The sequence below is a fragment of the Sorex fumeus genome, unplaced genomic scaffold, assembly GCF_029834395.1.
Source record: "Sorex fumeus unplaced genomic scaffold, SorFum_2.1 ptg000030l, whole genome shotgun sequence".
Lineage (NCBI taxonomy): Eukaryota > Metazoa > Chordata > Mammalia > Eulipotyphla > Soricidae > Sorex > Sorex fumeus.
This window is the reverse complement of record NW_026606087.1, coordinates 13,900,226-13,926,145: the sequence shown is the minus strand read 5'-3', so window position 1 is coordinate 13,926,145 and position 25,920 is coordinate 13,900,226. Positions and strand designations below refer to the sequence as shown.

Here is a 25,920-nt window from a genome sequence, read left to right as displayed (position 1 = left end):
GGCCAGGCAGAGCTGGGTTGGATTCCTCCATCCCTCTTGCAGAACCTGGCCAGCTACCGAGAGTATCTCGCCTGCACGGCAAAGCCTGGAAAGCTACCCGTGACGTATTCAATATGCCAAACACAGTAACAAGTCTCACAATGTTACTGGGTCCGCTCGAGAAAAATCAGTGAATGAAAGGAGGACAGTGACAGTGACACTGACTATACAATTCACAGGAAAAGTTATCTTTTTAAAGTGTATAAATTTTTCATACACAAAATTGTATTTGTGTAGATTTTAACATAATCTGATGCACAAGTATGTATATAAAAATTAATTTAACTAGTTCTTACTTTTAAAATTACTGCCATATATATGAACATTATGAATTAATTCTAGCTTTTTTATGAACAAACAGTATTATTCTCTGCCCTTCAGAGAAAACAAAAGTAAGACCTTATCTCTGATCTGCTTGGTCTTCACTCCATAGACAATGGGGTTGAGTGCAGGAGGAATAACAATGTAAAGGTTGGCAAACATGATGTGGAAAGTGCGTGAGACATTGTGTCCAAAACGATGGGCAAGGATGGAGAAAAAGGCAGGTGTGTAAAACATGAGGATCACACAAACATGGGAACCACAGGTGCCAAGGGCCTTTTGGCGGGCATCTCGGGAGGGGAGGCGAAAAACAGCACAGAGAATGAGAGTATAAGAGACAGCAATTAGAACCACATCTGAGAAAACTGCCATGATAAGAACACAAAAGCCATACCATATGTTGATGGAGATATCAGCACAAGCGAGCCTTGCAACACCTATGTGTTCACAGTATGTGTGAGGAATGATGTGTGTCTTGCAGAAAGGTAGGCGTTTGATCAGGAAGACAGCTGGAAGGATGGTGCAGAAACTTCGAAAAGAGATACCCACAGCAATCTTGATGATGGTCTTGGGGGTCAAGATAGTGGTGTACCGCAAGGGAGAACAGATGGCCACATAGCGATCAAAGGCCATGGCCATAAGAATAGCTGAATCTAAGACAAAACCAAAGTGCAGGAAGAACACTTGTGTGAGGCACCCTTCGAACGAGATTTTTCGATCCTCAAACCAAAAGATACTAAGTGTTTTAGGGACACCAACAGTGGACAAGTTGAGGTCAGTCATGGCTAGCATAGAGAGAAAGAAAAACATGGGTTGGTGAAGACTCCGCTCCACTGCAATGAGGTAGAGAAGGATGCAGTTTCCCACCACAGCCACAAGATAGATGATGCAGAAAGGAATCCCAATCCACACGTGGAATTGCTCCAGACCTGGGATCCCCACCAAAATGAAGGTTCCTGGGTTGTAAGTGCTCTGGTTGAAAATAGCCATGGCAGATTACAATTGCACGAATCTTAGATCCTGAGGACAGATGGTGATAAACAAAATTGAGAGCCATTTAACTCACTTTTATTTCTGTGAATCTCACTCCCAATCACACATCATTATTGACTCCTAAAGACAAAAATAACATTCAGTTAATATTCCAAAGTAAAAAACTTTTCAATTGAAAAAGACTGGCATTATAATGATGACAAGATTTTAGTGTAAATCAGAATTTCTCAAATATTTGGAATGTATAGCCAGTCTGTAGAAATTATCTTCTTTCAAAGCACATTCTTTCATTTGCACATCCTTTTTTAGTACTTTTCTAGATTGCTTACAATTACTCATTTTTATACTCTATAGCACTGATGTAGATTACCAAAATACTAGATATACTTTTCCATAAATTGGTTTATAGTTAATTTGAGTTAAAATATATAGTTTATATAAGCTATATGTTTTATAGTTTGCATATAGTTTATAGTTGAGATTTTATATGGTTTATGGGCTAGAGCGATAGCACAGCGGTAGGGTGTTTGCCTTGCACGCAGCCAACATGGCCAACCCGAGTTCGATTCCTCCGCCCGTCTCCGAGAGCCCGGCAAGCTACCGAGAGTATCTCGCCCGCACGGCAGAGCCGGGCAAGCTCCCCATGACGTATTCGATATGCCAGACACAGTAACAACAAAGTCTCCAACGGAGACGTTACTGGGCCCGCTCGAGCAAATCGATGATCAACGGGAGGGCCTTTACTTTACTTTTTACTATTCCTGTGTTTCGTTGTATAATATCAGCCTCTATGCCGGACAATTACTTACTCTTTTCAAGATTACCTCATGGCAATGGCAATTACATTTTTTAGCTCAACACCTTTTTATTGCTAATAAAAAAAATCAAATCCAACTCCACAAACACTCACTGAATCCCTACACTTGAGTTTTATAGTATATTAGTACGTGTGACTTAATTTAAATGGAAATTTTCCTATAGCTAATTTTTTTCTAAAGAAAAAAATTGTTTGAAACATCATGTATACTACACAACAATAAAATATTCTAAAACTTTGATAGTCACAATTTCTATCTAAAAGAAAGATTGTCTCTCTGTGAACACATTCTATTATGTAGATACAGAGTCTGGGACACTTACTCCCACAGACAAGACACAGACAGTTACATCTTACTCTTTGTTTTTAAGATCACGTAAAAGTGAATTGCTCATTTATAATGTTTTCTCCTGTGGTTTTGCTTACTGATTTTATAAGCATTTGAAATTTAACATTTTTTGAGTTTCATTCAGTACCAACTGAGCTAACCTGATGATTGTATTTTAACATTTTTTAAAATCATACGACCTTAAGCATTCTCTGATTTATATTGACTTACATTGCATTCCTTACACAGTTTTTTTTTTGACTATGGGTTGGGCTGGAGTGAGTAGTGAGTAGGGCGTAGGGAGTAGGGCGTCTGCCTTGCACAAGGCTGGCCCAGGTTCGATTCCTCTGCCCCTCTCGGAGAACCCAGCAAGCTACCGAGAGTATCTCACCTGCACGGCAATTCTGGCAAGCTACCCGTGATGAATTCAATATGCCAAAAACAGTAACAAGCCTCACTATTTGTTGTGAGACATTACTGGTGCCTGCTCAAGCAAATCGATGAACAATGGGAGGACAGTGCTCTACTATGGGTCACACCCGGCAATTCTCAGTGGTTACTCCTGGCTTTGCACTCAGGAATTATTTCTAGCAGTGCTCAGTGGTCCATAGGGGATTCTAGGGATTGAACGCAGGATGGCCTTGTACAGGGCAAACACCCTACCCATTTTACTATCATTCAGGTCTGTATTCCTTTCACATTTTTGCATTATATTTTTATCTATATAAAATCAAGCCAAACACAAAGTTCTGCTTCTTCGATATCTTCCTTTCTTGACAAGTACAGAATATTGGCTTAGAGCATATGTTCTGGATCTAGAAAGCTAGGAGTATTCTGCCCTATTTCAAAATTTACCTGTTTTGTGAACCTGCCTCAAATTTTAATTCTTGATTTTGCATTTTTAAGTATAATAGTATAGCTCTTTTAAGACAAAGAATTTCCCCTAAAATGTATTTGGCACAAATGAGTATGCTATAAAGTTCATTAGATCATCAATAGCAATTTGGTCACGTGTGAAAAATACAGAAATACAAGAGGCACAAAAGCTAACAAAAAGTACCTATAGCAGCTGGAGCAATAGCACAGTGGGTAGGGTGTTTGCCTTGCATGCAGCTGACCCGGGTTCAATTCCCAGCATCACATATGGTCCCCCAAGCACTGCCAGGTGTAATTCCTGAGTGCAGAGCCAGGAGTAACCCCCGAGCATCTCTGGGTGTGACCCAAAAACCAAAAAAAAAAGTACCTATAAACACATATCCCCATACTTCAACACACCTTAAGTAAGACCTATGGTTTCTTGTTATGTGTATGATGTAGAAATTACTTAAAGTATGAGTTCTATGTATGTTATTCTTAACCAAAGTGTGTAATTATTTATCTATTTTAATCTTTTGACAACCACTTGTATTAGCATATAGGACAACGGGTAGGGCGTTTTCCTTGCACACGGCTGACCCAGGTTCGATTCCTCCGACCCTCAGAGCACGGCAAGCTACTGAGAGTATCCGGCCCACATGGCAGAGCCTGGCAAGCTCCCCGTGGCATATTCGATATGCCAAAAACAGTAACAACAAGTCTTACAATGGAGACCTTACTGGTGCCCACTCAAGTAAATTGATGGATGATGGGAGGATAGTGCTATAGTGCTAGAGTGCTACATATTCAAGAACTGAGGACCCTGAGGTCACCTTATAAATAAGAATTGTTCAACAAAGAAAATTACCGTACTCAGACCTTGGCTCAGAAAAATGGAGCTCAAAAGTTTCCCTTCTTTTTCTCTTTGTCTCCAGATCCTAGTACCAAATGAATCCCTTCAAACAGTCACACTCACCTAATCTTGATGCAGCATCAAACAAACAGAAGAGAGACTGCTGACAAAGACACAGAAAATCCACAAGATTGCAGTGAGACACAGACATACCAAACCCTCTTAAAAATAGTCAGGGGAGAGATGACAATACTGATAGACTGATTCCCAGCTCATTTATTTATTTTTTTTCTGGAGAGGTTTAGTGTAGGAAAGAGGGAGAAGGTTAGGACCTGAGGGACCCTGACACACTGTTGTCTCATTCCCAAGGGAAGTGAACAGGAGGTTTGTGTTAATTCTGCCCAAAGGTATGTTTCATTTGCAATTGCATGGTCTGATTAAGCCTATCTGATCATTTTGTTTTTTTCAGCTCCTGCCCTCAGCATGTTACTTAATAGCTGTAAAAGTTGAAAATATAGTACTTCCTTCTCCTTTTATGTAAAAATTAACAAGTAAAATAGATGTCTTATGAAACTGCTTGTGAACATGTTTAATACAGTGGTAGATTCACAGTGTGAAAATGCTTATATAGCCAACTTCAAGGTATTCTAATGTTACCTTTCAGAGTATAAGATTTATTAAATTTCATAATTGATATTTCTTCTTTTTTCCCCTGCAGCACTAGTCATACAGGATCTCAGCCAAAAAAAAAAAGTTATAAAGCATAATGCCAGGGAGATAGTGTAAAGGGCTGGTGTGTTTGATTTGCATCTCTAAATCCCAAGTTTAATTCTCAGCTCCACATGGCCCTCAGAGAACTCCAAAATTGCACAATAATGGAAATCTTTGAGTTGTCTCTGGGCACTACCAGATGTGGCCAGAAGTAAAAAAAAAAAAAAAAAAAGAACTAGAAGGTAAAAAATTTCCTTTCTTGGGTCAGCAGAATAATAGTACTTCCTCAGACAGACTACAAGAAAAGATCATTTTGGGCACTTAATAACAGCCTCTTTGTAGTAGCTAAAAATTCTCTTTTAACTTCTAAGGTATTATGAACCAAAGTGGATAAACTACTCTTAAAAAACCTTTCAGGAACACCAGATAAATGTGTTGGGAGGATCATCCCAGGATGGGAGAAGCATGCTGAAAGTAGACTATAGACCAAACATGATTGTCACCCATTGCCTCTTTTGCAAACCACGACACCCAATAAGAGAGAGAACAAAAGGGAATGCCCTGCCACAGAGGCAGGGTGGGATAGAGGGGATGGGGGGTGGGAGGGAGACTGGGATCCGTGGTGGTGGGAAATGGGCACTGGTGGAGGATTGGGTATTTGATCATTGTATAGTTGAGACCCAAGCGCAAAAATTTGTAAGTCTGCAACTGTACCTCATGATGTCTCACTAATAAAATAAACAAACAAACAAAAAAACCTTCAGTGCTCTTAAGTGCAGTAAATGCATTGCTCTTTCCCCCATAAACATCTCTATTCTCTTTTCTCTTGTTCAGATTCCAGCATCTTTTCCTAAATACTAAAATTATTTAAATAGAAACCTAGCATATCATATTTTGCATTTTGCTCAGTGCATTTCCACACTGAACTGGACTGGACTGCTCTCTATGTCTTATGAAACTCCTTTTGAACATATTTAGTACAGTGGTTGATTCACAGTGCACATGTGAAACATCTGATTGTAACATTTTTTTTAGCTTCAATTTTATTTTGCCATCATCTAGGAGTGGGTGATGCCATTTTCTCTAGTTTTTTTTTTTTAAATCTCTATCTACATCTTTATGTCACATTTTTATTACTAGGATCAATGTAACATGAGACATTATTTTATATCTTTTGCTGATAAATATGTACTTTAGTAAAACGTATCTTGGTGGGAAAACTGTGCGATAGCACAGCGGTAGGGCGTTTGCCTTGCAAGCAGCCAACATGGCCAACCCGAGTTCGATTCCTCCGCCCCTCTCGGAGAGCCCGGCAAGCTACCGAGAGTATTCGATATGCCAGACACAGTAACAACAAAGTCTTCGATGGAGACGTTACTGGGCCCGCTCGAGCAAATCGACGATCAACGGGAGGGCCTTTACCTTTATATAAATTTTAAACATTTTTATTGAATCACTGTGGCATACAGTTACAAAGTTTTCACAATACGGTTTCAGTTATACAATGTTCCAACATCTGTTCCTCTACCAGTGCACATTTTCCACCACCAATATTCCCTTTATCCCTCCTACTACCCCGGACCCCCACCTCCACCTGCCTCTATGGCAGGCACTTTTCTTTTTTGTCTCTCCCACTCTACTTGTGGGCATTATGGTTTATAATACAGATACGGAGAGGTTATCACATTTGCTCCTTTACTCACTTTTTTCATCTCACCCACACGGCAAAGCCTGGCAAGATACCCATCACGTATTTGACATGCTAAAAACAGTAACAAGTCTCACAATGGAGACGTTACTGGTGCCCGCTGCAGCGAATCCATGAACATTGGGAGGACAGTGCTACGGTGCTAGAGTGCAAGCCATTTTTTGCACACATCTCCCATCCAGAGCTATCCCTTCCAACCACCATTGTAATAATGGTCCTTCTCTACCTGTGGTAAAACCTCTACATGTCTGTTAAAAACTGTCGAGAGTTCTTGATCCCTAAATCTTAACTTATAACTAAGAAGCTCTTACAGGTCACCTCTAACAGGTAAATTCCCTGAATTTTAAAAATCCATTCTTTATCTATATAAATTCAAAGAATTTCAATAATTACTTGTAAATATTTGGCTTCAAAATTGCTTATATGTATGGTTTCATCTCATCAATGGGCATCTTCCATTCTGATTGAACACAGTTTACAAATAACTCAATTTCCAAGGGTTATCTTTCTGTATCCTACATTGCAAGCTGGGCTGGAGCCATAGCACAGTGGGTAAGGTGTTTGTCTTGCGGTTGGCTGACCCGGGTTCGATTCCTCCACCCCTCTCGGAGAGCCGGGCAAGCTACTAAGAGTATCTCGCCCGCAGAGCAGAGCCTGCAAGCTACCCATGGCATATTCGATATGCCAAAAACAGTAACAATAAGTCTCACAATTTGTTGTAAGACATTACTGGTGCCCGCTTGAGCAAATAGATGAACAACAGGAGGACAGTGCTACAGTGCTACAATGAAAGCTGATAATGTTTTGAAAATAGATCTATCAAATGAATGTCAGTTTTAATGTACTAAGTGGAGTTTTAATTTGTCACTATTTCCATAGGTATATGTGGAATTAATTTGATATACATTTTTAAATGTTTACACAATTAGGTTAATTAAAATATACATATAGTGATATGTGTGTGGGGGTATATGGTAAAAAAAAAACTTAAAAGTTACTGATTGTAAATTCCAAATATACATTCTAATAGTTTTTGCTGTAGTCATCATGCTGTGCATTTATTCTCCAGAATATATACTTATTAAAGAAATTTTGTTCTCTTTCAATATCTACTCCATTGATATCCTCTGTTCCACGTGACTGGCATCAAACACCTCAGAGGCTTAACATATTATTTTGACCATCACATATAAGTGATAACATAGAATATTCATCATTTCTTTGTGGCTCATTCATTTAGAATAATATCCTTTCATTCATATAACAAATGGCAGGATATTCTTCTTTCTGGTGGCATCTAACTATTTTTGTGTATATATGCTATATACTTTAACCATTTTTCTGTTGGTGAGCATTTGGGTTATTTCCATTTTACTTGTATATTTTCAATAATCAATGAATTTGAGAATTCAGGTATCACTTCAAGAGACTGATTTTTCCTCACAACTTTATTAACATTTCTATCATTTGCTTTTTTACTAATAGCTCTCTTAATAATCAAGATATTTGTACTGTGTTCATTCATATTTTGCTGATCAGTAATGGTGTTGCATACCTTTAAATATATCATCGCACGTTTTAGGAGGAAAAGCCTATTTACATTTTTGCCAATTTTTAATAAGATCATCCTTTTTGATTTTGTAGTAAATGAGTTTCTTTTATGTTTCAGATATAAACCCCAAGTCAAATATGTTTTTCACATATTTCCTATGCTTCATGTTACCATTTTGTTTTAATGTTTTCTATGCTATGCAGATACATGATAGTTTGGTGTAGTCCCACTGGCTTAATTTTTGTTGATGAAACAGTTCTTTCAAGTACCATACCTTTAAAAAATATAAATGGAACTTTTCCCCTATCTTTCTTCTTAGAATTCTATAATTTCTTGTCTTATAAAAAAATTTTATCACTTGTTTTTTCTTTTTCCTTCTACTTTCTCTTCTACTTATACTTCACAGTATTTTCACTTATGGTGTTCTAAATACATGAAAATGGGAACATTTATATGTTTGTATCTAATAATGTATGTTTAACAAATTGTCATTGTTACAAATAAAATGTCTACACTCTTTGTATCCAAAGAACATATATATTCTATTAAAAATACATTGAGAAAACAGAGAGAGTACAGCAAGTAAAGTACTTGCCTTGCATACTGATGACCCAGTTTTGATCTCTATAACCCCATATAGTTTCCTGGACCTCGCCAGGAGTAACCCCTGAGTATAGAGACAGGAGTAAGCCCTGAGCACCATGTGTGGCCCCCAAACAAGCAAGAAGATTATATTAAGTGTCATTATATTTATTTAGTCATTTACTAGAATAATGGCATGTGAATGGAGATGAGACATTTTCATCTAGAAATACAGATATTATGTAAAAGTCTGATTTTCTTTTTTATTCAGAAAAAAATTGTAAGTCTTTTAACTGCCATGGTAAAAGGAAGTGGTCTCATTGAACTAGTGAATCCAAGGTTGTTTAGAAGGTAGAAATTGACTTTTAAGATAAATTAAATATGGAAGGAAATCAGGTACCAATAGTCATTGACATATGATAAATACCAGAAACAGTTCTGCATTGACTGATGTAGTCACTGAGTGACTCAAGATGACCAAGTTAGATGACTAAATAGCTAATATAATAACTGCAATGTAATAAGTAGCTACTAAATAAATGATAAATTATGATATTTTGATAACATAATAAACTATGTTATATGAATTATAATATAATTATATTGTATAACTATAAATATAAAATAATAATAAATAATATAGCTATTTTATCTTGCTGTGATCTCTTTCCAAAGAAATTTGGATCCACCAGTGCTTCCATTAATCAAGCTTTAAATCTACATTTAGGTCTATGTATGTTTTCTATATTATTCGTGATAGAAATTTATTTCTTTTCTTTTTATTCCTTCTTAAGTGACTCTACTCAGTCACATTTTATTTCTCTTCATCAAGACTAACATAAATTTTAGTCCACATCATTGCTTTATTTTACCCTATACTAATATCTGCCCTTTTTATTACATTAATTCACTAATATTTGTCATTCGCAAATTTGTAAAACATTGCTCATGCTGTTAGTACATGTTAGGACCTCAACTTGATGCTATCTACAAATCAATCAGGCAGTCAGAGTGAAAATCCAGAACCTTACGAAGATATCATTGTAGAATTCCTAGTTCTACAAACTACTGTAATGCTTGGATATGAAAAAATGCTTTGAATATTTTTGAAACTTTCAAAATATTTTTGAAAGATCTTTAAAACATCTTTAAAACTAAAATGTATAAAACTAAAACTATACATTTTCTAATTTTCATTAAAGTTTCATAATAATATAGAATAATTATAAAGAATTTTGATATCTTAATTTCTTGAAACAAAATATATATAATATCCCACTCTGAGAATTTAATTTTCCACTGGATGACTTATTAGACTTCAACTTAAAATTATAATGAAACCAAAAACCACATTTCTAATTAATAAGGAATTTTTTTACACTTTCTCGGGAGTCACTGGCTACTGGTACAATCTAATAAATACTATTTTATAATCTACTATACAATATTAATTTATATAACTAATATAACCAACTAATATTCAGCTTTAATCTAATACATGCAATAACGTTGTCCTGGCCATCAGATTCCAGGTTTGTATCACTGGGCCCTCTTTGGAAAGAGCAGATGAATTACTTTGTCCCGAATCTGCTTTGTCTTTACTCCATAGACAATAGGGTTGAGTGCAGGTGGAATAATTACATAAAGATTGGCAAACATAATGTGAAAAGTAAGGGGCACATTATGTCCAAAACGATGTGCAAGGATAGAAAAAAATGCTGGTATATAGAACATGAGGATGACACATACATGGGAACCACAGGTACCAAGGGCCTTCTGGCGGGCATCTTGGGAGGGTAGGCGAAAAACAGCACAGAGAATAAGAGTGTAAGAGAGAGCAATCAGGATCACATCTGTAATCACTGTCATAATAGGAACACAAAAACCATACCAGATATTAAGGGAGATATCAGCACAAGCAAGCCGGGCGACACCTATGTGCTCACAGTAGGTATGAGGAATGATATGAGTCCTGCAGAAGGGTAGGCGATTTACAAGGAAAACACAAGGAACAAAAACACAGAAACTTCTGAAGGAAATTCCCACAGCAATTTTGAAAATGGTCCTGGGAGTCAGAATTGTGGTATATCTCAAGGGCGAACAGATGGCCACATAACGGTCAAATGCCATGGCCAGTAGTATAGCTGAGTCCAAGACAAAGCTATAGTGCAAGAAGAATAACTGTGTAAGACAACCCGGGAAACTGATTGTCTGGGGACCAAGCCAGAAGATCGTAAGAGTTTTGGGAATACATGTGGTAGACAATACGAGGTCAGTAACAGCCAACATAGAAAGGAAGAAAAACATGGGTGCATGAAGACTACGCTCTACTGCAATGAGGTAGAGAAGGATACTATTGCCTGAAATAGCCACAAGATAGATAAAGAGGAACGGGATGCTGATCCAGATGTGATAGTCCTCAAGTCCAGGGATTCCCATAAGGGTGAAGGAACCTGTTCTGTAGTCACTCAGATTGTACATGACCATCAAGGGCTGGTGATTTGCTTCAGTATCCTGAAAATAAACTATGTAGAATGAACATGAGAGAGAGAGAATTGTATAGCAATTCTCCCTACATCTTCTCCTTTGTGCCAGCTTTCTTCTTTCTTATAGTCAAGAAAGAATCTTTATTAAAAGCAATACTCATCAGGAAAGATGCCATTGAAACAGTACTCTGGGTTAAACCCACTCATTTACTCCATTATCTTCTTCAAATTATATAAAATATTGTTTCCTTTTTAATGATTAAGTTTTCACAGGGTCGATGCAATTGATTACTATAACATATAAATATATATGATATATAGTACATATATAAACACATTTAATCACATATAGAAAGAAGTTAAGAACTTAAAGTAGAGAACAATTGAGAAAATTGCTAAAGGTTCCTATTATGTGCCAGGCTTTTTATGTAGTATTACCTCATTTGAAAAAACTTTACATGTGAGAGAGAGAAAGAAAGAAGTAAATGTTTGAAAGAGAATGCAGGCTTCTCCAGAGTGAAAATATGTAAGCAAGAAATGTCGAGACAAGAATGTGAGATGCATATTCAAGAGAGAATATGGGATGGGTTTAAAGAGCAAGACAACAGTTTGTGTTCTTGCAGTAGGTATGTAGAAATGGAATTTCTGAGCCACATATTTTTTTTAATTCCCTGAAAAGGCTCTGTACTGTTTTCCTCAGAAGCTGAACTAATTTATATCCCAACCAACAGTATTTAAGGATTCCTTTTTCTAAATACCCTCTCCAACATCTATTTCATCTCCACAGTTATGACATGATATTTTATTGCTGTTTTGTTTAATTCCCTGATTCTAATTAATAATTAAAATTTTATGAATCTGTTTTCCATCTTTATGTGTCATTTGATGTAGTATCTGTTTAGCTTTTCTCCAGTTTTTGATGGGATTATTTTATTGGTGCTGAGTTCATGAATTATTTATATAAGATGTCAACCCCTTGACAGAAACATGGTGTACAATACTGGAAGGGGAAGTGTTTTGCCTATATTTTCTTCAATATTTTTTACATTTTTCAGTATAACATCTAAATCTCTAATCAATTTTGAGTTAACTTTTGTGTCTGGTGTGAGAATGAAACCAGTCTTATTGTTTTTGCACATGACTATCTTATTTTTCTGCATACCATTTATTAGAGACCTTCCGTTTTCCATTGTATGCTCGTTTCCTTTGTTGTTAATTTACGATTTTTCTATGTGAGGGTTTATTTTTGTGCATCCACTTATTTTTTTGTTTAGTTTGTTTGTTTTTCTTTTTGGGTCACACCCGGCAATGCTCAGGTGTTACTCCTGGCTCTGCACTCAGGAGTTACTCCTGGCAGTGCTCAAGGGACCATATGGGATGCTGGGAATCAAACCCGGGTCGACCAGGTTCAAGGCAAACGCCCTACCCGCTGTGCTATCTCTCCAGCCCCTGTGAATCCACTTCTAAGTCATTGCTCTATGCCTTAATTTAACCCAATATCACACTTTTGTTTACTCTAGCTTTATTGTGTAGTTTAAAATCAGGAATATGTTACCTTCTATTCTTCTTTTCTCAGAAATACTTTGGAAATCTGTGGGGTTCATTGTGGGGACAATCTCATGCACAGTAAGTGTCATCCATTGACACTAGTCAGTAACTTTAAGGGAGCTCCTGCAGTACAAATGTGTGTTTCTCTGAGAGGGTGCAAATGGGGTAAAAATGGGTTTAGGGTGCAAACTGGATATTTACTAAGAGGAAAATGGCAGGAAAAATGGTCATTTCATCTTTTTTATTTTGTAAGAATTATTTCTGCTTTGGGCTGGAGCGATAGCACAGCGGTAGGGCGTTTGCCTTACAAGCGGCCAACATGGCCGACCCGAGTTCCATTCCTCCGCCCCTCTCGGAGAGCCCGGCAAGCTACCGAGAGTCTCTCGCCGGCATGGCAGATCCTGGCAAGCTACCCATGACATATTCGATATGCCAAACACAGTAACAACAAGTCTCATGATGGAGACGTTACTGGGCCCGCTCGAGCAAATCGGTGAACAACGGGAGGACCGTGGCCGTGATTTCTGCTTTATACTGATTTAATAACCATGTAAGGCTAGGCTTGATAATGAAGGAATGAATTTTTTTTTCTAAATTGAAACACTGTGGTTTACAAACCTGTTCATAATGTAGTTGTTTTAGGCATTCAGTGTTCCAGGATCAGTCTCAGCACCAGTGTGACCTTCCCTCTGTCATTGTTCCTAGCCACACCCAAGTGTACCCCCTTAACAGGCACAAAAATAGCTTATTTTACATCACGTGCTACAATAAAATAATGTTTGAAATTATCAAAAACAGTTCAATGAAATAAAATTTGTGAAAATTTTTAAATCTAAAAAAGAATGGAAATACTTTGGATATTTGAAGTTTTAGGTGGTACTATTTAAATTTCCATAATGTTTGTTCTATTTCTCTAAAAGAGGCATTAGAACATTAGAGGGACTGTACTGAAGATCAATGAAACCAAGAGCTGCCTCTTCAAAAGAATAAATAAGATTGACAAAGAAAAAAAGAAAAGGGAGAGAATCCAATCCAATTGATAGAATAATACATCAAAGGGAAAAGCATATAATAGAAACAAAGGTAATGATATTATAAAACACAAGTAAAGCAATTTTATGGCACTAAGAATCTGAAAGACATGGATGGATATTTAGTTTAAAAAGTAAACTTCTGGCTAACACGGGAGAAAAATAGAATACCTAAAACAAATTCATTACAAGCAAGAAATTTAAAAGTTATCTACAGATTTTTCCCAAGCAAAAGTCTTGCTCCCAAAGGTTTTATTGTTCTACCAAGTATTTGGAGGTGACCTATTAGGTATTCTTCTCAACTTCTTTCAAAATTTTTTTTAAAATGGAATGATTCTGAGCACTTTGATTAAAGTCAATATTAACCTGACACCAAAAGAAGAGGCATCACAAACATATATATGTATATATAAACATCCTTGTGAACATAAAAGCAAAACTCCTCAAAAAAATAGTAAATCAAACTCAAAAATACATTAAAAGTTTCATCATACATCATGATCAAGAGGGATTTATTCTAGAGATGTGAAGCTACTTTAATCTGACCAAATATTAATGTAATATGCCAAATATATAGAGAAAGTTTTGGCAAGATATTTTTCCTGAGATTTGTTATACTTGAAAAACTTCTTTAACATTTATTTTCTCTGCTAATATCTATAGACTAAGATCATGCCAATTCTATTTATTCTTGAGGGTCTTTTGTTCAATAGTATCCTCGAAGTCTACGCAATGGTGAACTTAAAAGTACATATCACTAAATCATATGGCCCACATAACCAGACAAGATGACACCCAGATACCCTGAGCACTATTTGGGAAGCAAAAAAAAAACTGCAATAAATGTGTAATAAATTTTTACTAATAAGTCAATGCTATAATAATGTTGACATTGTCTCTGAAAATATCCGAAATTATTAAATAAATTGACATTATTGCATAGCTTAAAGAAAATGAACCTCTGAAAACTGAAGCCACTGATATACTAAACCAAGAAAATGCTAAAGCTACTTTTACTGAAATGAAAAGTATGAGCATTATTATATCCTTTTTATTATTATTACTAAATAAGCTTTATACAGAGACAGAAAATATTGTATGATGCTGTTTATTCCTTTTCACTAGGCTTAGAAGAAAATTTCTTCAGAAAGCTTTGTCTTAATTTAGAAGTTTATGTTCCCTTACACAAAGCCTTAGAACGACTTAGATCCTAAAGAAGCACTTACAAACATTTATTGCATTGGCCTATCTTCTATTTCTCTTGCATATAAGAACAGTTTTGTATTTATAGCTTAATCTGCTGACTCTTGTTCAATTTCTATACCACTCAAATTTAATTGAATAAATAATCAAGTCACTGTACACAACTTCCTTTTTGATGTGATACTACCGAATCAGCAAAATCTCTCCCATCCCACCTTTGTTCTCCTTTCTATTTACTCTTGGTTCCATTTAAGTGCTATTAAAGGAACAAATGGCTAAAATAATAAACAAATGAAAGAATTAAAGCATATGTGCGTTTACACATAACCCCAGACAAATCCAATCCAAGGTAAATTCTGTATAAAGTCACATACTAGCCATTGCTTAAGAACCTGGGGTTTAGAGTTATTTGTACTTACATTTGATCCGTGCCTCTCTTTTTTTTCATTTTACCAAACAAGCTATCTGATCTCTTGAAAAGGCCTGTTTCTCGCAGAATTTTTATGGGGATTATAGGAGGAAATAGTCTTACCTCAGTGACTGGAAAAGTAGGTTAAGCTTTCAATAAATGGTAACTATTATGTAATATCATTATTATTACTAACACATGCAAATGCACTTGAAACTCACACTTGACAGAAAAGTTTCAAATCACATGGAGACCACAGATTCTGGTTACAGCCCTCTGCTTCAAGCTCTCAGACCATTTTGTTTAGGCTATGTCTTCAGGAAGGCCTCCAGTCTCCCTTATTCTCATTTTCTGCCTTTTTAAAATCTACGTTGTGACTACTTAAACAGTTAACATCTGACACCTATAGCTTCCATTTCATAGGGGGATCTGGAATGCTCCTCTTCTTGGGTCCTCTGTACAACCTTCAGTTTGGACTCCCCAACATCTAGCCTTTGACTTTCCAACTGCTCTTGTTTTCCCCAAAGACTACCACTCACCAAACCCAAACTCTTCATGACAGAGAATTCATGAGATCACTCCTCTATTCCTCTACCTGGATTTGAGATAGGTCACTCAGATACACAGAACCCTGAGTCACCAACGACAAAAGCCTCATCTGTGGATTTTGGACTATGCTGTGAACACAATGCCAGGGATATATTCCCTGAAATCCCAAGGTCTCAAAGGCTGAGACAGACAAACCCCTAAAGGCACAATTCTCCTGAGACAGGCAATATCCTGAGAAAGATTTTTCCAGAGTTTTCAAAATGATGAATGTATCCTCCACTGTGGCAAAAGCCATCTGCTGGGAAATCTCTCTGTGTTAGTTGTTGCTGTGCTTATTAGTGTGTATGAAAGACTTAAGTATGTCTGTAAGTTGTTTTCATAAAATGCAACATTTTAAGTATAATAGTTAATTTAGTATAAGATGCAAAAGAATCTAAGGAAGAAGTATGGATTTTTCTTGACTAATTAAAGCCTAAAAAAGGAATGACCTAGTTATCAAATATCATTAATATTGGTCAAATATTAAACTTTGATATAAATTATTTATGTATACATCCCTCAGAGTAGAACACTAAAAGTCAATTTTGTCCTTTAGTGAGCACACTAGTCCCTCATCACTTTTGGTTTGGGGTCCTTGTTGATCAATTTAATTCACTCTTCTAAAGCCATAATAATGTTTCTGATCTTTTTTCTGAAGAGAAAAGAAGAACATATAATAAAATCAATTCTCACTGACATAACATGCAAGCTGTAGAAGTCTGAAGTCCCTGATTTACTCTTCACTTCAATCTCTTACCACTCAATATCAAAATATTCAAAACTTCAGACTAATGTCTTTGAAATTCCAAATGCAGATTATTCTTGTCTAAGACCATTGTTTTCTTTGTAGAATAGTCTCTTTTTTCTTTCCTTCGCTCACTCAAAGCTTATAATACCTCATTTGGAAAATTATTGAACATTTCTATGCTTTACTGTTATCTTAGCACTAATTATGTCACGTTACATTATCTGTTTAGCTCTCTGTTTCTGTTTCCCAAAGGCAGATCTCTTGATAACAAAACATTCCTAATATTTGCCATGAATTTATATTATTCTCAAAGCATTCATTAAATCTGTGCTCTCAATCACTAGTGACAGGAATATTGCTATCTCTTTTCACTACATTTATTTATATAACATCTTATATATTGAAGTTACTATTATAATCAGTTAAGTGGAAATTCTTTAATTCTCATATATTTGAAAAAAGTATGGAATCTATATGCTATTGACTGATTGATTGATTGATTGATTGCTTTTTGGGTCACACCCTATGATGCACAGGGGTTACTTCTGGTTTTGCACTCAGGAATTACTCCTGGCGGTGTTTAGGGGACTATATGGGAACTGGGAATCGAACCTGGGTCGACCATGTGCAAGGCAAACGACCTACCCACTGTACTATTGTTCAAGCCCCGAAATCTATATTTTATATCACTTACAAATATACCCACTCTTCAATTACTGATCTCTTCACACTCTCATACACTTGCTGGAGTACAAATAAAAAACTATGAAGATATTTAATTGTCAAATCTTCAGAGGAAACACTAATATTTTATGGTAATATTAATAAGTAAAGCAAAATGGTAAATGCATGCCTTGTTTAACATTTTTTACATTTTATTTTGATAACTTTTTCTATTCCAAACCTCCTTCTCTATTCTGATTTTTCTAAAGAAAAATTTATATACCATAAAAATTACTGTATTTGAAGAATCTATTTTTGTAATCTAAGAATATTTGTTGGGGGATGGAGTGATAGTACAGCAGGTAAGTCATTTGCCTTGAACACGGCCAACCCAGGTTCGATTCCCAGCATCCCATATGGTCCCCCAAGCACCACCAGAAGTAATTCCTGAGTGCAAAGCCAGGAGTAACCCCTGTCCATCACGGGGTGTGACCCAAAAAGCCAAAAAAAAAAAACAGAATATTTGTTGGTTTTTAAATATTTTGTTAATGTTTTAATTTAGTTTATTAAAAGCATTAAAGAATCTACTTGCTTGCCTTCAACTTAATTTTAACTTTTGGGAACTGCATATATATGTTTATTCATATAAAATATTTATTCATGCAAAATATTTTGGAAACAGCTATTATTTTGAGCTGAATCAATAGTGTTAAATATAGTACAAATACCATGGTTCATGGGCTGGAGCGATAGCACAGCAGGTAGGGCGTTTACCTTGCATGCAGCCAACATGGCCGACCCGAGTTCGATTCCTCCACCCCTCTTGGAGAGCCCAGCAAGCTACCAAGAGTATCCCGCCCACACAGCAAAGCCTGACAAGCTCCTCCTGATGTATTCGATATGCCAAACACAGTAACAAGAAGTCTCACGATGGAGACGTTACTGGGCCCACTCGATCAAATTGATGAACAACGGGAGGATTGTGACCGTGACCATGGTTCGTATGTGGACTCTAGGATCAAAGAACATTTTAATGCTGTTACTTTCATATGTGTATGGCCTATAGGTCAGAGGAGGAAAACATCAAAAAGCCAAATTCCATTGATAAACTCCAAAAAAAAAGCCTGTGTTTTTAAAAATATGTTTACACATGTTGTGATTCTCCTGTCTTCAAAATCCTTCCCTTGCATATGGTCTGAGTGTGATGATTTAAATCAAGCAACTATATGTTTTATAAAAAGGCGTGTTATATTTCTTTAGAGACAATAACTTAAAAGCATTGAAACCTCCTTCTGGCTATTGCTCTCTTTTTTCTTTTTTTCCTTTTTGGGTCATATCCGGTGATGCACAGGGGTTATTCCTGGCTCTGCACTCAGGAATTACCCCTGGAGGTGCTCAGGGGACCATATGGGATGCTGGGAATCGAACCCAGGTCATCTGCATGCAAGGCAAACACCCTACCCACTGTGCTATCACTCCGGCCCCGTGGCTATTGCTATTAAATTGTCCTTTTATGAGGGAAACCAGCCTCTGTAATATTATTACCCTCAGACAAGCTATACGGGGAGGAATTGAAACCGCTCTCAGCAATACCCATGTGACTACCTAAGTAGACCCCCCTCCCCAACTTCAGTCAAGCCTTTAGTTAGCTGTGATCCCAGGAACATCTTTATTCCAACCTAAAATGCAAGACAGACCCCACCACCTTAGTAGGTCACTCCAAACTGAAGACAGAGAACCATTTGTGATTTTACACTTATTTTTTTTACATTGGTAAATTTGGACACAGTTTGTAACATTGCATGAATAACTGGTAAGAAAACAATACCAGTTTACTTTTTTGTTAGTTTGTTTTTGTTTTGGGCATACACCCAGAGGTGCAAAAGACTTACTCATGGCTCTGAAGTAAGGGATCGTTCTTGACAGAGCAGTAAGGACATTTAGGATGCTGGGATGGAACTGGGATTACAAGCAAGGCAAGTATGTCCTTCTGTAGTATTTCTCCAGCCCTGAAAATCAGTTAACTTCACCTCATCCTGTTTATTTGTTTTATATGGAATAATCTTAAATAAAGTTTGTGCTAAGCCTTTGAAGAATGTCATAGGGATTTTAATGAGCATTGCGTTGAATCTGTGTAACTCTATAGGAAAGTCAAGAAAAAAATTCACCATTTATGGGGTTGGGGGATTGTATTTGGTTGTAAATCATGTATTTTTATGCTCTTGAATAGTCTAATAATTCTGTTTTATGGTGGGTTGTTGAACTATGTGTGTTTTAATTTATGTGTGGATATTAGTAAGAGGCTATAATAAGTAGTCTATTATTTAGTGATGGAATTTTTCCAACCAATGGGATAAACTGAGAGCACTGTGTGAGTAATTCAAGCGATATGGTTTCTTGTGAAAATACCCACCCTAGGTAGGTTGTACATTTTCCAGTGAAACACACATTGTGGGTATAAGAAGTCAGTGAAATAAGTCCTACTCACAGTACAAATAAAGTGGGCAGCATAATTTAATGGTAAATTTATGAATAAATATATATTGTAGCATAATAATTATATTGACATTGTGAATTTCAATATATTATTGTGTAGTGATATTGAGTTAGTATATTTTTATGCCATAGAAGGAAAGTTAGTCTTTCAATAAGCCTGCTTATAAATCCAACAGACTTTGAACTAAACAAAAAATTGCAAAGGAATGATAGCACAGCGGTAGGGCGTTTGCCTTGCACGTAGCCAGTCTGGCTGAGCAGGGTTGGATTCTTCTGCCCCTCTCGGAGAGCCTGGCAAGCTACCAAGAGTATCTCACCTCCACGGCAAAGCCTGGCAAGCTACCTGTGACATATTCAATATGCCAAATACAGTAACAACAAGTCTCACAATGGAGACATTACTGGGTCCGCTCGAGCAAATTGATGAACAATGGGAGGGCCATGACCGTGACCGCAATGAAAAAATGTAACTTAGCTTTTAAGTTTGGAGTATAAGTATGCCTTTAACTGTTTTTTGATTGATTAATTTTTTTTGTTTTTTGGTTTGGAACCACAACCTGGAGTGCTAGAGGTTTTGGGAAAGGTTCAAAGTGTTTTGCGGCAGCTTCCAGTGGTTTCCAGTCCCAGGGGTCTTTGCAGTTACCCTCTTTATCCAATTGTCATCCATCATTTTGCTCAGATTTTTCTATTGATTCCTCCTAAAACAGAATGAACTTATGTTGTTTCTTTAATTATTATTTGTCATTCTCAAATATGTAAGTATCACAGAAGCATAAAAGTTTTTATGTATATAATAATCTTTATATCCCTAATGATTATACCTGTGTTGTTGCTGGTTTTTTGGGGAGGGGAGCGGGGGTGGGGGGGGCTGCTATTGAATCACCTTGAGATACAGAGTTACAAAGTTGTTCCTGGCTGGGTTCATAGAATGATCCAATACCTGTCCCTTCACCAGTATACATTTGCCACCACCATTGTCCCCAGTTTTCCTTCTGCCACCCTCCTCCTTGTTTGGGTAATACAACATTTATCAATAAATAATTTTCACTCACATCAGTAGATAGGTATGTAAAAAGATTTATTGAAAGCACTCTGATCAAAGTGTACAGTATTTTATCATTTCTAATATTAGGAATATGGATACATCATACATGAATGTGGCATTTTAAAATAATGTTGACCCTCCTTATCTCCTCTCCTCCCAGCAAAAATGTGTTCTACTGTTGATCTGTGCTACAAGAAAGAAAAAAATCTTTATAAGCACTCAGGTCAAGGGGCTTAAATTCTAATGTTGGTGTCCAAATGAACTGACTTCAGGTCTTTTCTGAGGATTGTGGAAAATTCAGATCTTTTCTCGATTCTCTGGCTATTTTTCCGAAGATGTGTTCTCCTAAAAACTGCCCAATGTCTGCAGCTCATATTCTCAATGTGTCACAGAGACTAGAAGTTATGTCCTCTTCTAGTACTGGTGCCAACAAACCTGGTATTGGAAAGCACACTATATTTTATTCCTAACATAACACTGCTGATACAACTCACAGTGTGCAAGAGATTTGTGTTGGAAGGTATGTGGCTTCTTTTTGTTCGGGTGGAGTGCATGTGATGTATTAAAGTATTTAAAAATACTTAAAATAAAATGTTGTTATAATTGTCCCAATTATGACCCTAATCTTCCAAGAAACTTCTCATGGCCTTTTTTTATGTTTAGCTCTTATTTAGTCTTGGTCTCACAATATATTTTCTCTACCTGTATCAATACCTCAGAGTTTAATTTGGACGTTTTCCACTTAAAGTAATTCAGTTCTTTTTCCCCTTTCTTCTTCCTCATCATAATCTCCACAGCCACGTAATACATAGAAATACATGTCACCAATGAATTTTCTTACTGAAAATCATGGGTTCACATACTATCTTTGTGACACACAAAAATTCAGCTGGGGGTTTTACCTTATATAATATATGCATTTTAAAAGAACTTCTGCTACATTTATATACACTACAAATTTTTACTAACATTTTCATTTATAGTGAAAAATTACTTTCTATCTTTGGAACAAAACAAAAGTACGATCTTCTCTCTGATCTGCTTGGTCTTCACTCCGTAGACAATGGGGTTGAGTGCAGGCGGGATAACAATGTAAAGGTTGGCAAACATGATATGGAATGTGAGTGGGACATTGTGTCCAAAGCGATGGGCAAGGATAGAGAATAAGGCTGGTATATAAAACATGAGGATGACACAAACATGGCAACCACAGGTGCCAAGAGTCTTTTGGCGGGCATCTTTGGAGGGTAGACGAAAAACAGCAGAGAGAATGAGAATGTAAGAAACACAAATGAGGAGTGCATCAATGATGACTGTCATGACAGGAACAGAGAACCCATACCAAATGTTGATGGTGATATCAGCACAAGCCAGCCGAGCAATACCCATATGTTCACAGTAGGTGTGGCGTATGACACGTGCCTTGCAATAAGGTAGGCGTTTGAGCAAGAATATTACTGGAAATATGAGCCAGAAACTTCGGAAGATGATGGCCACAGCAATCTTGATAATGACCTTAGGAGTCAATATGGTGGTATATCTCAAAGGAGAACAGATTGCCACATAGCGATCAAAGGCCATGGCCAGCAAAATGGCTGAATCTACAACAAAGCTATAGTGCAGGAAGAACATTTGCGTAAGGCACCCTGCAAATGTGATTACTCGATCCCCAAGCCAAAATATACTAAGTGCTTTAGGAACACCAACAGTGGCCAAGGCGAGGTCAGTCATGGCTAGCATGGAGAGAAAGAAAAACATGGGTTCATGAAGGCTCCGCTCCACTGCTATAAGATAGAGAAAGATGAAGTTTCCCACAATGCCCACAATATAGATGAAGCAGATGGGTATCCCTATCCACACATGATATTTCTCCAGGCCTGGGACCCCCACCAAAATGAAGTATTCTGGATTATAACCGCTTTGGTTGGAAATAACCATAGTAGATTAGAATTGCACCAGTCTCAGGTCCTGAGGACAGAGAGTAATAAAATATAGTTAGCTTCACTTAAGCCACTTTCACTTGTCACTCTAACAACCACAGTGTTATCTACTTCTAAAACAAAGGAGACCCTATAGTTTGTCAATTAACATAATGAATCACATTTGAAGTGAAAAACACTGATCCTAAAATGAATGCAGTATCCATGTGCAAAAGAGAATTTCTCAAATATATTGAAATGAATAATCAGCCTAGTTAAAGAGATTTCCTTCTGTCTCTAAAAACTTCCAATGATTTACATAATCTTCCTGGCATTTTTTTCCAGATTAAAACACAAGTATAAATTTTTATATAAGCATACAATTCATGAAAATTATAAAATTATTGTGAATTAAATTATAAATTAATTAAATTATATTTTTATGACCTATGGGCATTATTGGTAACATCTCCTTGCTTTCACATCTCTTCTAGGGAAATTATGAAGTCCATGCAAAGCTATTTTATGCCTCTGACTATTTTGTGGTCAACAAACACATATTTATTGCCAATCAAAAACCCTTTATTGCCCATCAAACATCTATTTCAATTTCACAACTACTAGCTGAGTTCCTGCACTTGAATTCCTACATTATACTAGCTAAAATGTGTACCTTTAATATGAAATAAAAAATTTCCCTGTACCTAGTTTTCCTCCAAAGGAAAAAAATATAAAATACCTTATATTCTCTATACATCTGTAAAATACCCTAATAATTTGAATTTGAAATTATCAGTCAAAATTTCTGCCCAACAGGATTCTTTGTTTGTGAGCACATTGTTATATATAGACACATAAATACTCTCATAAATAGCATACAGACACTGAAATCTTATTTTCTCTCTTATTGTTTTAGTTTCTTGTCTGTAATCAATTGATGAATTGCCAATTGTGATACTAATTCCTAGATTTTTCATCTTTTTCCCACTGATTTCATAAGCATTTGGGTTGTTAATTTCTTTTAATCTTACAATCTTAAATGCACTCTGATTTTCTTTTCAGTCCTCATGCATTTTATCAATCTATACTTATCCTCTCAAAATCCTATTAAAATACAAAAGTTTCCCTTTTCTCACTCAGTCTCTCATGTACACATATGTAAATGCACAAAAGATTGTACTATATATTAAATATAGGCAAGGAGTATAAATATGGTCTGGTGCCAAAAAGCTAGATATATCCAGATCTGTTCCACAGCTATTAGTTGTGTAAACTTGGGCAAACTTGTAGACCATTTTGATTCTTTTCTATGATTCCTTAAGAACAAATTTATAGCTCTTTTAGGACAAAGTAAGAAGCTCTCTGAAAGTGGTTCTTAGTGCAAGAACCATCACTAAGAAGTATATAAATGTTGCTAATATTTTGATAATCACTAGCAATCAGCAAAAACAGTGAAGGAAAAATAAACAGAACATAAAACAGACACAGAAACAAAAACAGAAAAAGTAACAAAAGCACATATACAAATATACCCTTTTACTTTAACCCACCTTTAAGAGAGTTTCTTGTTATGTATCTGACACAGAAATTGTTTGAATAATAAATTATATGGCTTTTTGTAACACAATTGTGGAATTGCTTATCTCTTTTTATCTTTTGTAATTATCAGAAGTAGCACATATTCAAATACAGAGGTCCCTAATAAAGGCTTATAAATAAGAGCTGTTCAACAAAGTGATAGTGTTCAATCTATGGCTCCTGAAAATGGAATTCAAAATTAATTCTCTTCATTTACTCCAAATCCTAGTTCCAAAGAACCCCTCCTCCAAAGAGTCAGCATTCACCTAAGTTTGAGGCAGAAGCAGACACAGAAGCTGACAGGCACCCCAGTAATCTGCAAAACTGTGATGACAGGCACACCAATCTCCCCCAAAAGTGAAGGAATAATAAGCAGGTTGGTTCTCCGTTCACTTATCTTTTCTGGGAGTTGCTCTGTATAGGGAAAAGACAGGTAGTACCTGAGGGACCCTGATGCCCTATCATCTCACTGTCAAGGGAAGATTACAACAAAATTTGGTTTACTCTCCTCATGATTATGAGTTAACACTCTTGGGGGTTGCATTTTTCTTGCTTAGCAACTGTGTGTGGCTGGATGGATCTGTGGGTATATGGCTATGTATGTGGATAACATCTTATCCCCATGTGTTTTGAGTTCATGCCTTCCCTTAGTTAATATCTGTAAAGACACAATTATGTGTACTAATATAGTAGTGAGATGTATTTAAGAATTGACAACATTAATAGGTGCTTTCCTCCCCGCCCTGACCAGGGCTCCGGCAGCGGAAGACCTCCAGGACCAGCCACCACCATGCTGAGACCACTCTCTGCACACATGAAGGTACTGGCAGAGAGACAAAGCCACGCGGGTTCCAGGGCAGAGATCTCCAAGCCTACTCGGATTGGAGTCGAGCATCCTCCACCCAGATCCTCCAAATTCCAGTAGGCAGGGGTCACACCCACCACCTGGCCTCCTGGCGCCGTGTAATCCCATCAACGGCCAAGACTCAGAGGCTATAAAATCCAGCTCCCGGAACTGCGCGGCCGCATTTGCATCTTATCAGGACATCTTTTTATGACATCTTATTATCTCATTCCTACTTTGGACAAACTTGCAGACTATCGAATGTAGCCTGCCCACAGGGCAGAGTCTGGCAAACTCCCCGTGGTGTACCAAATATGTCAAATACCAGTAACAATGATGGGTCTCTTTCTCCTAAAGAGCCTTGAATATAATCTCAGGGCTAGGATGAAAGAGACGTTACTGGGGCCTGCTCGAGGCAATCAACGAATAACAGGATGATGAAATGAAATGAAATGAAAATAGGTGCCTTATAAAACTGCTTCTGATATTATGGATGTGAGCATAAAAATAAGGACCACGGGGCAAAGTTTCAAAGGGCTAGTGGGCAGACTTTGCATGCCTGTGACCTGGGTTTAATGACCAGTGTTATATGTCCCCAGAGGT

At 36.8% G+C, this 25,920-nt stretch overlaps 3 protein-coding genes across 3 annotated transcripts; all 3 read right to left on the bottom strand.

Moving 5' to 3' along the window:
* Positions 1-402: 402 nt before the first annotated feature.
* Positions 403-1,362, bottom strand: LOC130025201 (olfactory receptor 52H1-like). The gene has a single exon (XM_056116147.1). It carries the CDS (start codon positions 1,348-1,350, stop codon positions 403-405), a length of 948 nt encoding a protein of 315 aa, XP_055972122.1. The 5' UTR covers positions 1,351-1,362.
* Positions 1,363-10,298: 8,936 nt separating this feature from the next.
* Positions 10,299-11,246, bottom strand: LOC130025185 (olfactory receptor 52H1-like). The gene has a single exon (XM_056116132.1). The coding sequence runs from the start codon at positions 11,244-11,246 to the stop codon at positions 10,299-10,301; it is 948 nt and encodes a 315-aa protein (XP_055972107.1).
* Positions 11,247-21,966: 10,720 nt separating this feature from the next.
* On the bottom strand, positions 21,967-22,914 carry LOC130025433 (olfactory receptor 52H1-like). Its single transcript, XM_056116381.1, has one exon. It carries the CDS (start codon positions 22,912-22,914, stop codon positions 21,967-21,969), a length of 948 nt encoding a protein of 315 aa, XP_055972356.1.
* Positions 22,915-25,920: the final 3,006 nt, after the last annotated feature.